The sequence below is a fragment of the Sphaerodactylus townsendi genome, linkage group LG07 (assembly GCF_021028975.2).
Source record: "Sphaerodactylus townsendi isolate TG3544 linkage group LG07, MPM_Stown_v2.3, whole genome shotgun sequence".
Lineage (NCBI taxonomy): Eukaryota > Metazoa > Chordata > Lepidosauria > Squamata > Sphaerodactylidae > Sphaerodactylus > Sphaerodactylus townsendi.
Genome location: NC_059431.1, coordinates 65,562,183 through 65,579,723, shown reverse-complemented (window position 1 = coordinate 65,579,723; position 17,541 = coordinate 65,562,183). Strand labels below are relative to the sequence as shown.

The 17,541-nt window shown below is 41.2% G+C and overlaps 1 protein-coding gene across 5 annotated transcripts in view; it reads left to right on the top strand.

Annotated features, from left to right (window-relative positions):
- The window catches only part of SPIN1 (spindlin 1), a 49,045-nt gene that overhangs the window by 27,775 nt on the left and 3,729 nt on the right, over positions 1-17,541 (top strand). For 2 of the 5 annotated variants that reach the window (XM_048504201.1, XM_048504200.1), the window contains exons 2-5: positions 11,986-12,181; positions 14,505-14,553; positions 16,178-16,431; positions 16,721-16,954. In XM_048504201.1, coding sequence (XP_048360158.1) covers positions 12,130-12,181; positions 14,505-14,553; positions 16,178-16,431; positions 16,721-16,954 — 589 coding nt within the window. In that variant the 5' untranslated portion in view covers positions 11,986-12,129. Of the gene's footprint in view, positions 1-11,985; positions 12,182-12,602; positions 12,727-13,857; positions 14,059-14,504; positions 14,554-16,177; positions 16,432-16,720; positions 16,955-17,541 lie in introns of all 5 variants that reach the window. The other 3 variants (XM_048504203.1, XM_048504202.1, XM_048504205.1) reach the window with 3 other exon arrangements.

The window sequence follows — 17,541 nt, the reverse complement described above, 5'->3', positions numbered from 1 at the left end:
GGCCACGCTACCCATCAACTTTCTGGAATTAAGGGTCATCCATCTGGTGCTGATACATTTTCAGAACCAAATACTGTGTACACATGTCCTGGTCTGCACCAACAACATCACGGCCAAGATATATATGAACAAAGAGGGAGGTTCAGAATCACTGATTCTCCATGGGAAAGCACATCAGTTACTGACTTAGGCCGATTGGCGGAGCACATCGGGGGAATGACCAGGCAGACTGGTTGAGCCATCGGACCATTTACCAGGGCAAGTGGCAACCCAAGAAAGAAGTTTTTCTCTTCATCATTTCAAAACTGGGACATCCAGCAGTAGATCTATTTGCTACCCTGGACAACAATCAACTTAGATTCTTCTTCCACTGCTACAATGCAGCAGCGGAAACAGTGGATACTCTCACATCCCACTGTCCTCCATGTCAAATATATGTGTTCCTGCCTATCCTAGTGATACCCAAATTGCTTTGCAAGCCAGCAACTATCATTCTGATAGCCCCATTCTGGCCACAATGCCCATAGTACTCCACACTTTGGCAACTGTCATTTGCCCTTCCATTTTCCCCACTACATCTTCAGATTTACTTTTTCAGGGTCGTATTTGGCACCTGGACTCAGACTGTCTACACTTGACTACCTAGAGATTGAGCGCAATAATCTCCTGAAATCTAGGCTCAGTCAAGACGTGGTACTCAACATGTCAGAAAGAAGACCCTCTACCAACCTCATTTACAATATCACATGGAAAACCTTTGTACAATTGTGCAGAAGGAAGAAAAGCAATCTTTTACTCACCATGGTACCTAACATATTAGATTTTTCTATGAGATAGTATCCACACAGGGCTATGGTCTACATTTCTGAGGAGACAAATAGCAATCGTTCCCAATTTAGAAGGATGAAGGCTGACAAAACACTCTCGTATTGTTGATTTTCTGAGGGTCGTGAAGGCTCAAGATTCTCCGCAAATCCACGGATTTCCTACTTGGAGTTTGCATACAGTCCTGACTGCTGTCACAGCCCCTCCCTTCAAATCTGTCATGGATATCTTGAGTTTCGATACATAAAGGCTACATTTTTAATACTGGTGGCCTCTGTTCAAAGGGTTTCAGAGCTCAGTGCTTTTAGTCAATTCCATTGTCTATATATTCCACAAAGATAAGGTGATCTTGAGGACTGCACTGACCTTCATATCTAAAGTTAATTCCCAGTTCCATAGTCAGCATGGATCTGTTTACCAACCTTTTGTCTTTGACCAAAACATCCAAAAGAGATCAAGTAGCACACACTGGATGTGAAGACCTTAAGGGCCTATATCTTAAGGACAAACAGTTTCAGAAAGTCAGAACCACTGTTTGTTGCGGTGTCTCCTCCAAACCTGGGACAGAAGATATTTACTACGACCATCAGTAGATGCCTTATAAATTGCATTGTAGAAGCATATAGAGTCCAGAATCTAGTATCTCTTACAAGGATTACTGCTCACTCAGTTCACAGTTCAGCCGCTAACACAGCCATGGCCAAGAATGCTTCCATAAGTGGGATATGTAAAGCAATGGTCATCAGTATCAACATTTATACGTCACTACAAGATGAATGTCTTCAGTTCGGCAGACATCACCTTTGGAAGGCAAATTCTCCAGCACTTTCCAGAGTCAGATGACAATGACCCACCCAATTACTAGAGATATTGCTATGGGAGGTCCCAAAGATGTCCTCTTACTAAGCTTTGTTACAAAATGACCATTGGTGCTTACCCATGAAAGGTCCTTTTCAGCTGAGTCGAAGGCATCTTGTCCTCCCATGTCATAGTTCTCAGAGGCACGGTATATAGTTTATTCTTTTTAACTGGTAGCTTTCCTCTAAATTTCTCTTGTTTTCTTCCATGCTTCTCACTGTTTAGTAAGCTTTAGCTTAAGCATAACGTTCAAAATGTTTGTTGACTGCTACTTGGAGTCCCAGAATTGAGAAGGTGTGGGAATTGTGCAGGAAACAGGAAGATTATGATTTTGTTTCTTCCTCCCTGGTAAAGTGGTGAGAATTACCCAAGGATGTCCTCCTTGACTCAGTCAAAAAGGTCTTTTCATGGGCAAGTAGCAGTGGTCATTCTTTTCTCTTGTGCTGTGTTCTAATACATATTTCTTTCAAAACAATTATGTCCACGCTATCAATTTTCAGTCTTATACTAAAATGCTTTTGTAGGATAAGATCTTTCATCATCTTCCTTACAAACTGAACCAGTATATCTCTTTGGGATTTTCCTCATTGTAGCATATCTGGAATTTAATCTGTAGACTTTACCAACTTCTGTCTTTATATCTTTCTCTTAAACCCTTGGGAAGTATGCCAAGATAGTTATAAACCTTTGTCTAATATTTTCATTTGCAGACTCAGGCACAGCCCTGAATCTCAAATACTTTCTCAGTTCTAACAGAGCAAGATTGTCTTCTCTTTCCTGATCTTTTTAAAAAATTCTGTTTTCCCCTCAAGAGTTCAATTTTTCATTAGTCTGTTTTATTTCTCTAAGTGCTGAACTTATAGAATTTTCCAGTTTCTTAATATCTTCTTTCATTTTAAAAAACCTTTTATCCATTCAAATAAATTTCTCCTCCAAGTTCTTTTCAAATGTCTTCAATTTATCTATTAATTGCTCAAAGTATTTTTTTTTCCATGATCTCAGGTAAAATTAATTTTTTCCGGAATTATGTCCATAGATTTTTTTCTTGTAATCATAATGAAATTAGCTCCAGATAAAAATTTAAAAGAGGATAGATTCTTTAAACCAATGGCACCTCTTTCTCCAGCACATGTCTTAATTTATTCTGAAAGCTGCAACTTAAATCTGTTTACATTCCAGGGGTTTCCATAGCAGCCAGTTTTCACAGTTTAGACTCAACATGGTAGTAAGAAAAGAAAGTCTGTTTATTTATGCCGGTGTAAATCTTTCTATAGCAATCTTCTTTCAAATGCACTTACATCACAAAAGCAACTACCAGGTGTGGTGAGATCTGTGCCTTTAAGAAGAGGGAGTTGATGGGTGAAGTTAAGAGAAGCAGGAAAAGCAGAGGCCCATTGAGACTTCAGCATGGGGCAGGCAGTGAATGCTTCCTCACATTTAAACACATTTAAACACAGTGAATGCTTCCACTCTACCCACTGTGCAGCTAAGAGACCCAAGGTAAGCATTCCGTGCATAGTGAGCCTAAGTCTCTCTTTATCTGTGTAACTGATTAACAGTAAAAAAGGGAGGTGGTCTGTTTAAAGTTCAATTATTTTCCACACACTGTAAGCTGTTGATTGTCCATCAGGCCGCCCAGCCCTCAACCCCAGAGTGAGTTATAAAAAGCCTCTCCCTGGAGTCTTAATTCCTAGGTAGAAGCATATGGGAAAAGATGGTCCTTCAGAAACTCCTGTCCCAAGCCATGTAGGGCTTTATAGGACAAACCAGCACCAGCTTCTGGCCATGTGAATCACCTCACATCTGTACATGGACTTCATGACTGCTCCAGGTCCAGAACAAACAGCTTTCACATCTGCCCATGCCTTTGTATCGTATTTAATTATTGATGCCCTTGAGCTGTGGCACTTAATCCTTGGCCATCCAGGGCCCTCAAGTATTCTTTTTCTCCCTTGCTGTCACTTCTTCCTGGTAGTATCTCTCAGGAACTGTTTGTTGTCACCTGACTTTCTTCCTTCACGTCCCCTTTCATAACCCATAAGTTGAAGTCAGCAGGGAAAGAGAAAAACACAAGATGAGATTGGGTGAGTCAGTCAAAGAAGCCACAACTCTGACTTCACAAGACCAGATCAAGGCTGCTAAATAATAGGACATTTTGGAAGACGTTGATTCACAGGGTTTCTGTAATTTGGAAGTGACTTACTGATACACAAATAACATAGACATATACAGCATATTTCAAAGATGCGTATTTTAGACAAATATGCTATAATATGCTTGCAAATTACTGAAAACTTCAATTATAATGTTCAGTCTTACTCTGTAAAGTATAACTAGATATCCAATGATGCTTCTAACTGCCTTGTGATTATATGGACCTTTTTATGTTCAAGTAATACTTTTTTCCTTACAAAATGTTGTCCGGATTTCAACTTTTATTTTTCCTCCTTCTCAGATAACAAGTGTTGAGGTAGCTTAGAATGCAGCAGTTTGCATCTCTCTTATACACAGAATTGGATATATTTGCAGTGTTTAGTTCTACATTTTTGTTTTTATGTTAAAACAGAAAAATGTGTAGTTTTTAAATGGAAGTACATACTGTATCAGTTTCCCCCAAAATGTCCTTCTGTGTAGGTTTTTTGTTTGCTTGTTTGTTTTACTTTTCCATGACATAAAAAATTCTAGAACTTCTATATTTCCAGTAGGCACCACTTTATATAGGCTCGATCATATGAAGGCTTCCCAATTTCCATCCTGCACATTCGTGCATTGCCTTTTCACTCCCCCCGGAACATAGAATTGATTAAGCTGAGATGGGGGATGAAATAGATTATTAGGCTTGGGGTCGTAGGACTCCTATTAGTCCGCTATCTTATATAATTTAGACTTTCTTGAGAATAATTTATATTTTATTGAATCTTAATGTTTTTAATTCTTACATAAGCCACCCTGAGTCCAGCTCCGGTTGGGAGGAGCAGGGTATAAATATAATTTATTATTTTTTTAAAAAAAAAGAGATCCTCCTTTGTGTGCTGTTGCTGCAAGTGCTTATATATTGTATACAGTGGGTTGAAAAGCACTTTATCCGCATGCAGTGTGAGACAGCCGTGGTGAAAGTTCAGGCATGTGGCCAGGACTTCCACTTCCTCAAGGAGCTACAAGATTTAGGTGTTCCACTGTGGTGACTGGCTCCTGCTTGTACTGTTAATGTAGTCTAAGGAGAGGGTTGATCCTCAAAAACGCATATTGGGATAGGAGAGAGACAAAGTGGATGATTTATAAGTTAAGTTGCCAGGAGAAGCAATGTTCAAGGAAGCTCTGGCAAGGGAAAGCAGTTGAGAAACTTTTGTTAAGGTTCAGCTGGGATAGCTGCAGTTTGCCACAAGAGGGTGCTAAAGTTGTTGCTTCTAAAGGCAGAGCTTCAATAATGTGTGATGTGTGAAGACTTCAGATCGTCCTTTTGAACAATCTTTAAGCTACTTTAGGTATGAACTACTTCCATGTGACAATTATTTTTCATTTTTTCTAGTTATTCTAGTGTTAAGCAACATATTCAGAAGTCTTAATTATTGGCCAGATTTCCTGTTGTCTTGTTTTTTTTGCAAAATAATGTGGAATAAAATATACTTAGTGCTAGATGCTATATCAGGTACTGGCAACTGCATTGGTGGATGGGCTACATTAACCAGAGAATGGTGGACCAGACCTCTGAGCTTTCTTAATATACTGATTAATAGAAACAAATCCTTTTTCTATCCAGTCACCATTGTCTGAAAGCTTGTGGAGAACTCACTGAATAAGTTTGTATTTTGAAGGGGTAGCATTTACCTTGAGTGCAGTAACTGATCTAGTTAAGACTGTCACAGGTCCTGATTGACAGAATTATAGAGGCAAGCATGGGGTTTCATTAAATGCTTGTTGAATGAAGAAGCCACAGAGTATAGACTTGAGGTAGAACAGAAATAGTTTATACCTGTTCTACCTCAATATGGAATTAATCCACAGCCACATCTTGGGCCTTCTTTGTATTGAAAGAAGGTGGTAGCCATCTTAGGGGACCAGGTTTTGAGTTTTGAGAAACCAATGGTTGGAGAAGAATCCCTAGGTGACTCCAAGCAGAATGCAGTTAAAACCACTGTGAAAGCCCAAGAGATTCCAGAGATACCAGTGGTTTTATCCGTAGTGGCTATTTTAATATGGAGACTTTTTTTTTCTACAGCAGAAACGCACTATTTTCACTTCCTCTGAACAAAGCAGAACCACATTTTTATCTTTTGGTGGGACAGAGTATGGTTAATATTAAGAAATTCAGGACATGTTTAGTTGTATGTTAGGTCCAAGTGCAGGGAATGTCTGGGAAAATATTGAGAATGGCCTAGTCAAGGACAGAAGCAAAGATACAGTTCAAAGACTTGAGTTCTTTGGTGGCTAACAGATTTTTATAGATATGCAGCATATGCAGATATGTCAAAACTAGCAGACATGTTAAGGTGTGTTTATCATTAATGGATTATCTGAGAATATATGCATATTGTTAATTATGTAGGATGTTTGAAATCTATAAAAGAGAAGATCAGTATGATTAAAGAGGGACAGTTAGGATTGACAGAGGTTATTTTGATATGAGGTAATATTTTAAAAACTAATAAGTATGGAAAACTGATTTGTTTCTTGACCTAGCTATTACCTTAGAAAACCAGGTGACTACTGTGGCTTGGAGTGCATTTGCCCAGCTCTTGCAGCTTCAGTCAGCTCCGGTCACAGTGAACTGTGACTTGGTTGCATCTAGGCTGAACTGTTGTAATGTTCTCTACTTGGAGCTACTGTTGAAGAGTGTTTAGAATCTGAAGCTGGAGCAGAATGCTGCAGCTAGACTTCTGGTCAGTGCCAGCTACTGCTAGTACATGTTGCCAGTACTATTGCTGTTGCACTAGTTATCAATTCAAGGTTTTGGTTTTGTCCTTTAAAATCATACATGGTTTGGAACCAGTTTATCCAAAGAGCTATGTTGGGGAGCCACCCTGGACAAACAATTCATGCAGGTACATGGACTCCGAAACATTCGCGCCTTTCCATCAATGTCCTGGAGATCAGAGCTGTCCGGCTAGCCCTGGAACACTTTCAGGAGATGATTACACAACAGCACATCCTCGTCAACACAGAGAACGTGGCAGCAAAAACTATGTAAACAATCAAGGAGGTTTCAGATCATCCCTGCTCCATCGAGAAGCAGCTCAAATCTTAGCCTGGTCGGAAGTCAACCTCCTTTCCATCCAAGCAGAATACATCTAAGGGACTCTGAATGTGAGGACTGATTGACTAAGCAGACAAAGGGTCACAGAGGCAGAATGGACCCTAAATCAAGATGTCTTCCAGACCATCATAGATAAATTTGGACAACCAAGCGTGGGTCTCTTCACCTCAGCAGACAACACCCAATTCCCATAGTTCATGACAAGATACCACCACACCAAAGCTCTCACAATGGACGCCCTCACTGCTCCATGGCCCGCACATCTAATCTATGCATTCTCACCAACACCAGTGATCCCAAAGCTGCTATGGAAGATCTCAGTGGAATGGGCGAGGGTCATCTTGGCAGCACCCTACTGGCCAAGGAGACCATGGTTTTCAGCTATACGGGAGTTGGCGGTGACCCACCATTTTTCCTTCCAAATATAGACAGCTTACTATTTCAGGGGGTCCTGTACCACCCTGTACTATTTCATGGGGCCCTGTATCACCCAGGCTGGTTCAAACTGACCGCGTGGCTCTTGAGCGGGACAGACTAAAGAAGAAGGGTTCTTCAGGGTAACCGACACTCTCCTAGCATCACACAGACAAGCCACCTTAAGAATTTGCAATTACTCTTGGAAGGCGTTCATCAGATGGTGTTGACGTAAACAATCCAACCCAGAGGATCCTACCATCGAGTCAATCTTAGAATTTATGCAGGATGGATTTGAGGCTGGACTATGCAGCTGTACCCTTAGATGCTAGATTGCAGCCCTTACAACTGTATGGCCTCTGATTCAGGAAATTCCAGCTTCCCTTCAGCCGGACATTGTGCGATTTCTCAAGGGAGTGCACTAGAGCCAGCCTCCACCAAACCACAGATTTCCATGGAGACTAGAGATTTTGTGGAGACTAAATTCGGTTCTAGTGGCCCTCACAGCCTCCTCATTCGAATTGGTTCAGTCCATCTGTCTCTGGTGGTTGCTGATGAAACTTCTCTTTCTGATTGCAATCACTTCGGCCAGAAAGGAGGGGGATTAAGTCCCTATGTGAACAAGAGCTGGTGCACTAATGCAAGCATCACGGGGGGTCACTGCTCAAAGGATTTGGAAAGTATGACTGTTAGATGTAAACCCACATATCTGCCACGGGAGTTTAGTGTGGTTATCATCATTGCGGTATACATTCCACCTGATACTAATGCTACCATAGCTTTGAGCTCTCTGTACAACATTGTTGAAAACCAGCAGAAAAAGCATCCTGATGCTGTGCTCATTATAGGAGGAGACTTTAATCATACTAATTTAAAAACAGTGCTCCCTAAACTCTACCAGCATGTTAGGTGCCCTACTAGAGGAGCCAATACATTGGATAAAATGTATACCAACATTAAGGATGCCTACAAGGTGATACAATTACCACACTTGGGTCAGTCAGGCCATTTGTCACTGTTTCTGGCACCAGCATACATTCTGCTTGGGAGGCGGGTGTTGCCTGTAATAAAGACTGTGAAATTCTGGCCTGATGATGCCTCTAAACTACTTTAAGATTGTTTTGATACAACAAATTGGGATGTTTTCTACCACCCAGATCTGGAGGAGTATACCACTGCTGTTCTGAGTTATATCACCTACTGCACAGACACTCTTACTGTGGATAAGCGCATCCGGATTTGCTCCAACCATAAACCCTGGATGACGAGGGAGGTTCAGCGACTTTTGCGTGACAGGAATATTGCTTTCAGATCTGGTGATGAGGCAAAGTATAGTGCGGCGAGAGCCAGTCTCAAGAGAGGCATTCGACAAGCCAAGATGAATTATAAGAGGAAAATTGGGGATTATTTTCATAACAACAACATGAGGCAGGTGTGGCAGGGGATTCAACAAATTACCAACCATAAACCAAACAATGACATTCCTGTAGATGGGGATGCTTCTCAGGCAGAGGAGCTAAATCACTTTTTTGCCCGCTTTGAAACAGGTCTATCAGAAGGAGATGACATACAGCCACTAGGTGATTGTAGCTCACACATCACTGTGGAGGAACATGAGGTGAGGCAAGTTTTGAGGGCTGTGAATCCAAGGAAGGCTGCTGGACCGGATGGTATTCCCGGTCGGGTGTTAAAGGAATGCACTAACCAACTGGCTGGTGTTTGTACTGGGATCTTTAATTGATCTTTATCCCAGTCCACCATTCCATCTTGTTTGAAGGTACCAAAGAGATTTCCTGCTGACAATCTTCAGGATTATAGACCAGTGGCACTCACCCCCATCATCATGAAGTGTTTTGAAACACTGGTCCATAGGCATATTAGTTCTTGCCTTCCAGATACATTTGATAAACATCAGTTCGCATATCGGACTAATAGATCTACGGAGGACGCCATTGCCATTAGTCTCCACACTGCTTTGACGCATCTGGAACAACAGGGGAATTATGTGCGAATGCTCTTTGCGGACTTTAGTTCCTCATTTAATACAGTCTTACCACAAAGACTGGTGACAAAACTTGTGGATCTTGGACTCTCACATTCAATCTGTTTGTGGATTAGGGACTTGTCTGGACGTTCCCAGAGGGTTAGACTGGGAAATCGGGTCTCCTCAGTTCTTACTCTAAATATGGGAACGCCACAGGGTTGAGTCCTTTATTGTTCACCCTTTATACATATGATTGTACTCCTGTCTATCATAGTAACACCATTATCAAATTTGCCGATGACACAACGGTGGTGGGGTGGGGCTCTATCTCCGAGGAGGATGAGTCTGCCTATCGGAGTGAGGGGTGGACCGAGCTCGCTCTCATTGTGCAGGGAAAATAACCTGGTTCTTAATACTAACAAGACAAAGGAGCTTATAGTGGACTATGGAAGGAATAGCTCAGAAATTCAGCCCTATGACTATAAATGGAGATCAAGTAGAAGCCGGGTGGCTAGTTTTAAATTTCTGGCGTCATTGATTAAAGAGGACTTGGACCTGGGCTTACCATGGTACCGTCAGGCGGTGGTTAAGAAGGCCCAGCAAAGACTGTACTATCTGAGGCTTTTAAGGAAACAACAACTGAATGGAAAACTCCTGGTGTCCTTTTATCGCTGTTCTATAGAGAGTGTCTTAACCTACTGCATTTGTGTATGGTTCTTCATTTGCACAGTGGCAGATAGGAAGGCACTCCAAAGGGTGATCACTACTGCACAGAGGATTATTGGCTGCCCTCTCCCCTCGTTGGAAGAACTCTATAATTCCCGAAGCCTTAAAAAAGCCCAAAATATTCTGAGAGACCGATCTCATCCAGCACACTCTCTTTTTGAACTGTTACCATCCGGCAGACGATACAGGTCTATCAAAACTAGGACAAAGAGGTTTAGAGACAGCTTCTACTCTAGAGCTGTGGCTATGCTAAACTCTGCGGCTTCGTGTTGATGTGTTTGGGGCTGTGTAGGGATGGGTGGAGGAAGGGGAAAGTGAGGATGGGGTATGAGTCTGAAATTGTGTGCATCAAGGAATGCTGCTGTAAATTTTGTTGTGCGTGCACAATGACAATAAAATGCTTATGCAGATGGGTATCTCAGTGTCTCCAGACCTCTGTATATTCCACACGGATAGAGTGGTGCTGAGAACTGACCTGACTTTCAAACCCAAGGCCAGCTCTAATTTTCACATGAGACAGGACATAGTGGTACCAAACTTTTGCCCTCAGCCTTAGTGCAGCAGAAAAAGACTCTGGCATAACCTAGATATCCGTAAGGCCCTTAAAGCCTTCATTATCAGTACGAAGTCTATTAGGAAGACAGAAAGCCTGTTTATAAACGTTTCGTCCCCTAATCTGGGTCATCAGTTGTCCAAAGCAGCCATCAGTACTGACCTCAAGGCATGCATTATAGAAGCCTACAAAGCATCATGGTTGCCGATTCCTGAAGGGATTACTGCCCATTCCACAAGGAGTGCTGCTACCAACGCAGCCCTCAGGAGACAAGTCTCGGTAGAAGACATCTGCAAAGCAGCCATTTGGCCTTCTGCTTCCTCATTCTTCAAGCATTATAAGTTGCAGTCCTGGGCAGAAGCTCAAAAGGCCTTCAGCAGCAAGATCTTGGAGCATGTTCTGGAACCACAACAATGACCCACCGGTCATTTTGGGACACTGGTCGGGGAGATCTCACACAAGATGTCCTCCGCCTTTAGGAAAACAGCCCATTGGATACTTACCATGAAGAGTCCTTCTCCTGGTAGATTAGGAGGACATCTTGGCCCTCCCTCAGTCATCGTGGGGGTTCCAAATGTTTTCTCTTAAGTAATTGTTAGGTAACATGTTAAGTTGAGGTTCATGTTTTCTTCTTGTCTTATGTTGTCATAGTTAGGGTCTGCTTGGACAGTATGTTACTGAGGTAAAATGGAGTCTAACAGAAAGGACAGGAAGTGACAAAAAGCAGTTCTGCCTCCCTAAAAAAGGGGTTGGAAACAACCCACACAAGATGTCCTCCTAGCCTACCAGGAGAAGGCCCCTTCAGCGGTGAGTATCCAGTGGGCCGTTCCTTCACAATATCATAAGCTGCCTTGAGTTCTACAAGAGAGAAAGGCAGCTATTAAATACTTTAAATAAATACATTTATTAATGAGGCTCCTTGTTTCCTGTATTTACCAGTGAGAGTAAGAAAAACTTTGTTCTCATGTAAAAGCTCTTTTTTATATAAAAATGGATTTATCATATTTTATGTTTTAAGTTAGGCCATTGTTTTAAATACAAAAGATCCTTACTATTCACAGGGGATCTGTTCCTAGCATATTTGAATAGTGAAAATTGCAAATACTGGGAGGCCATACCTTCCAGTAGCAGAACAACCAAACTTTCTGTGCTTGAAAGTTGGTGGTTGTCCCTGCTTCACTGAGCTGGAATGAAATGAAGAAGTGATATGTGCTACCAATGACCTTCTTCAGTAGTGTTGGGATAGGAATGGTGGAGGTACAAGAGGTAAGTGGGAGGTTGTTCTTCCTCTTTCCATTGGCTTCAGTTACAAACTTGTTTTCCTGGTTATTAGCTGTCATTCACATTTGGCTATTTTTCTTTGTCTTGCAGAATACTGTAACTGAAGGAGTATTCCAAGTTTGGAAAAACATAATCACAGTTTAGATTTTCCAAGGTTGAGGATCTCCATAATCTCCCTAGAACTGGATTTTCACCCTAGTTTAGCAGCTTTGCTGCTCACATAAATCCAGATGAATGAAGACCCCATTTGGAAAGGCGCCAGGTCAGCGATCCAGAGCTGATGCAGGTAGGCAGTGGCATCTTGGAGAATGTTGATGGCTGCATATCTATGTGCTGGCAGAGAGAGGCATTCTAGACATTTCTTCATATAGAAACATGTATGTTCACATTTCTGAATATATGTAAATGCAAACAAATCTGGATGAACTACAGCAGACATAGAACTAAAAAATTCATATCATCCCAAGTGATGGGAAATGGCTTTTAAGTCCATAAAATTCATTTCACTGTATTAGGAACTTCAGTGAATTTGCAGGACACCTGCTTCAGGTTGTTTTTCTAGTCTTGAATCTTTGATAAATGACAAGTAGTTGAGACTGATTGCATCTCCAGTTAATTTTTTTTAACTTATTTAAAATTCCTTCCGTATAACCACACTCTGGTGTGAGATTGAACATTGCATTAACCTAGTGCTCTCCATTTGTTAGGGTGTACCCCCCATTATATGGGCCCTTTCAATGCATAGTGGATCCAGCATGTCGTTTTTGCTGCCAAACTAATTGTATTGCAACATTGGAAATCATCTCTACGTAATTGGCTTTCCTTGCCTCTGTAAGTTAATGTCTCACTATCTTGTGTATTAATTCAGTTATTAGTCTTCAGTTCTAATCTTGGAATTTCAAGTCAATACAGTTTCCTACTTGGAGAACCTGGGTTCGCCCTGTGTGAAGCTTTTCTACCAGTGTACTCTGGAAAACATATATTTTCTTTTTAAATAATTGTCAGATAGTAATTATTGGAACATGAAAAGGTCAATTAATGAACCTCTTAGGAACATGAACATCTAACTAATTCTATACATCCTACTTCAAACAAGATATGGCCTGGTTCACAAATGCAGGAGAATGACATGGGAGATCTCTGAGAGGGCAGAATGGGGTTCTTCTCTTTGGACGGCCAGTGGGGGATTCTAGCTTTGAGTGTTCCTTGCTTGCTGTTCTAGTTTTCTATTTTTGCAGAGAATTTTAACCTTGACAAAGATTCTAAAATTGGTCTTCCATCTGCAGGTTGTAGTGGTGCCATTTGTTCTACCATCTTAGTCCTCTACTGTCGCATTCCTTGGCATGCGTGTACCAAGCCTAAATCTTACATATCTAGCTATTATACTTCACTGTCACCCATCTCTGAATATTGTTCTTGCCTAAGATAGAGAAATGCTGGTGGACATACTGTGGGCGCAGGTCTCTTGATCTTAGAACTCTGATGGCAAGGATCTTGAACCAAAACTCACTGCTTCTCAATCACATTATTCAAACATGTAGGCGCACTGAAGAAGTTTTAGTCAAAGTATGTAACAGGCTTTTTTGTTACTGTGAACAGAGATACAAGTGCCAACAAATTAGGGAAAATAAAGGGAAGAAATCAAAAGATAACATTATTTAACTCTTCTGCTGCTACATTGATAGAAGTTCGCAAAATCAGCATGAAAACAAAGTTAAGTTTTAAGTTAAAATTATACAATACTATCTTTTGATATTAAAATGGATTTTCAGGACTCTCTAATCTTGTTAAGTCTCTGGGCACCTCTGGAGTTGTTAAGAATAGTAGTGGACTTTCATGAGAGTGAAGCCAATTTGAAAAATATTGAGAAGTTCCAAGTAAAGTATTGTCCTGTTCTGGAAACAACTGTTCTCCAATGGATACTCTGCAAATGCTAAGATAATACTTCCTGGCTTTTCTTAGGCACATCCTGCTTTATTGAAGTGAAGGAAAGCTGGGGTTGGCTTTCTGTTTTGGAGAAGAAACATGCACCAAAAAGTATATTGGGTGGGTGCCATTCTACTCATGGGCACCATATTGGACTTCACTGAGCATTTCCCCACGAACTGGTGTTTCTGATCCACTTTTCAAAGAATGCTTTGGAAGATAATATTCTGCCATCAGGTCTGGAATACTGGGTTTTATGTTGCTTATAGATGAGGGCCAGCCAGTAAAAAGGTTTAGCCTAAAAGCTGGACTTTCCAGGGTGTTAATTTAAAGCAAATAAAAAGAGAATGGAATCAGGACAGGTGTCTCCTTTTAGCTTGACACATATCTGACAGTTATTAGGTAGGTGGAGAGTAATGGGTTTGAAGTACTGGTGACCATAACACAGTTGTCAAGGACACATTTGTAGTTTTCTGGAATGTAACTATCTGGTGTGCCCTGTGGCAGGGATCATTTACTTTAGAGATCCCAGTATATCAGAAATGTGTTCCTAAACAGGATTTGTGCCATAGGGACAATATGAAATTCAGCCCTGAAAAGTGAAATTAAGCCATTTATGTATATTTCAACCCTACATGCATCTAAGCTTGGTGGCTTAATAACTGTTGACATAATTCTTGCAGGGCATGCAGGTGTATCTGCCAGCATGATGAAGAAAAGAGCCTCCCACAAGTAAGTGACTTTCTACTTCTTAAAAGCAGTTCTCTGCAGCTTTTGTCCGATATCTTTCTGACTAATTCTGAGATCTGTCTGACTGCTTAATAGAGGTTTGTATGTATTATAGACTGAGGGCAAAGTGTCATTCTGACACAGAATTCTGGTACAAGCCACAGTACATAGGCACCTTCTGCACATGCAGAATAATGCACTTTCAATCCATTTTCACAATTGTTTGTAAGTAGATTTTGCTGTTCTGCACAGTAAAATCCAGCTGCAAAGTGCACTGAAAATGGATTGAAAATTCATTATTTTGCATGTGCGGAAGGAGCCCCAGTTAAAAGAAACATTTTTAGTGAGGATTCAATATTTTAAGCTTTCTTAGTGTTCATGTGCCCCTTTTAGAAAGTCATAACATAGTCCAGGATGCCCTCATCTTTCATATCTTATATATCATGAAGTTGACTAAATCTTTGAATACTTGATTCCGGTGACTAGAACTGTGAATGGCAAAGACAGATCTTTCTACAAACCTGACAAAAACAAACAAAAAATGACAAAAGGAGCACCTTTAGAAGTGGATTCCTTTGGAGGTCGTTGCCAGGCAACCACTGTTTCTGTCAGTACTTCAGTTTCTGTCAGTAAAAGGAATTGGGATGGGGCAGGCTCCTTCCCAGGCCTATTTTGACTTTTGAGAGAAGACTCATTGGGGCCAGGCTAGGATTGGAAAATTTCCAAGTTGGAAAATTTCTGGAGATTTTTTGGTAGTCTGAGGAAGGCAGGATTTAGAGAGGGGAGAGCATTTAGCTGAATATAATGTCATAGAGTCTGCCCTCCAAAGTAGCCATTTTCTCCAGAGAGAGAGCCATTTCATCTGTAGTTGGAAGATCTGTTGTGATTCCAAGAGAGCTGCTGTTACCACTGCTGCTGGGGGAGCAGGTGAACAGTGGGGAGGGTGATGAGGTCAGAAAGAGAGAGCTGGTAACAGTCTTGGAGGAGAGTAAGAAAAAGGGTGGTAGGAAGGAGAAAGTGAGAGACTGAGAGAAGTAGGGGGAGAGAGGGTGAAAAGGTGGGGGGAGGGAAATGGGATAACTGTTCCTTCAAGTTTCTGGTGGGTCCCCAGTAGTTTGTAGCTGTTTGTTCATCACCGTGTCTTCAAAACAGTCCTATATGGACACTGCGCAGGCCTGGACTTGTCATAGACATGTGACCAGAAAGGCTTCTAGAGTTTTCAAGCACTTGGAGGACTCTCCTCCCCCTGCACCGCTCCCCTCTGGAGCCAAGAGTGGGCTAGCATTCCTTCCTTATAGTCCTGTGAAAGCAGGTGGGGGCAGTGCTTCTCTTTCAGATCTCCCTTCGTAACTGGCTTTGTTGAGTACTTCAACTTACCTCACCATTTTTCTCCTTTTTGGAAGGTATCTTTGTTTTAAAAGTATGCAAAATTCATCACTAAAATGGCCCAGAATGATGAGCACAATGAATGTCTCTTCTTGGCATATCCCTCAAAAAATATTTGTATTCACTGTGTAAGGTATCATAATGAGAAAACCTTCCTAGTTTTGAGGTGTTCCATCGTAAAGCATATGTTAGAATAGGTTAATGCTGTGTTTAAGACATGTGGCTTTGTATGTAAATACAGGAAGCATCGAAACAACATGGGACCAAGCAAACCCATTTCTCAACCCAGAAGGAATATTGTAGGCTGCAGAATACAACATGGATGGAAAGAAGGGAGTGGACCTGTGACACAGTGGAAAGGCACAGTTCTAGATCAGGTTCCTGTAAATCCCTCCCTCTACCTTATTAAATATGATGGATTTGATTGTGTCTATGGACTGGAGCTGCACAAAGATGAGAGAGTTTCAGCACTTGAAGTTCTTCCAGACAGAGTTGGTAAGTGTCATGATATGGGCTGTGGTTTAGGGGTCTAGGATCTGGATGTCCTAGGTTTGATCTCCATTTTGCCATGGAAGCTTGATCTCCATTCTGCCATGGGTAAGTTTGGACCCATCACTTTGGCAATGATCTTGTATGTAACGGTGGGTGAACACATGCATTTGGATAACCAAAAGAATTTTAGTTTGGGGAAATATCCTTAGTGTGCATTATTTAGGGTGTTCTTAAGATGCACAAACCAACATTTAGCAGAACTCTGGTCAAATATTTATGTGTTGTTTTTCAGCTTCATCTCGAATCAGTGATGCCCACTTGGCAGACACAATGATTGGAAAAGCAGTGGAACATATGTTTGAGACAGAAGATGGCTCAAAAGATGAATGGAGGGGAATGGTGTTGGCTCGAGCACCTATAATGAACACATGGTTTTATATTACCTATGAAAAGGATCCTGTCTTGTACATGTACCAGCTTTTAGACGATTATAAAGAAGGAGACCTCCGCATTATGCCTGATTCCAGTAAGTTGACTTGAATTGGTTTATGTAATCAGGTCTTGTTAAATGCTTGTATTTTGATGAGTCAATACACATGCAGAGTAATTTCAACAACAACATACTCAAATCTGACATTATTAATCCAATGTATTGCTCCATTAGATGTTCATATGGTTCATTTCCTATGCATATGAAACTGAACAGAAAGTATTCCCTGAAAGTGCCTAATTTGAACAGAGTGTTGAAGTTTCTGTAAGCAAAGTGAAATTCTTAGGTTTCAGAAGCAGAGCATGTGGCATCCCCATATGTTTTCCAGCCTGGAATGGCCATTGAAATAGGTTTCCTGAGTCAGTATGTAGTTAGGTTACTGGCTGCCTTTTGTTGGGTATAATTGGACAGTCTTGCTGTAGTACATGATTAATCATTTGGATGTAATGCACTACCAGTTCAGTGGCTTTCATTCATAGAATAATGAGCACAGCTCAGTTTGGGGAACATTTTTTTGCCAACTCTCCCCTTTTAGTGCATCTTTAGAAGATCAGATGACCTTCAGGAGAGATATGGGATGTGTCATGGATAGGGGAATCATTTGCTTGATAGTGTGCGTGGTG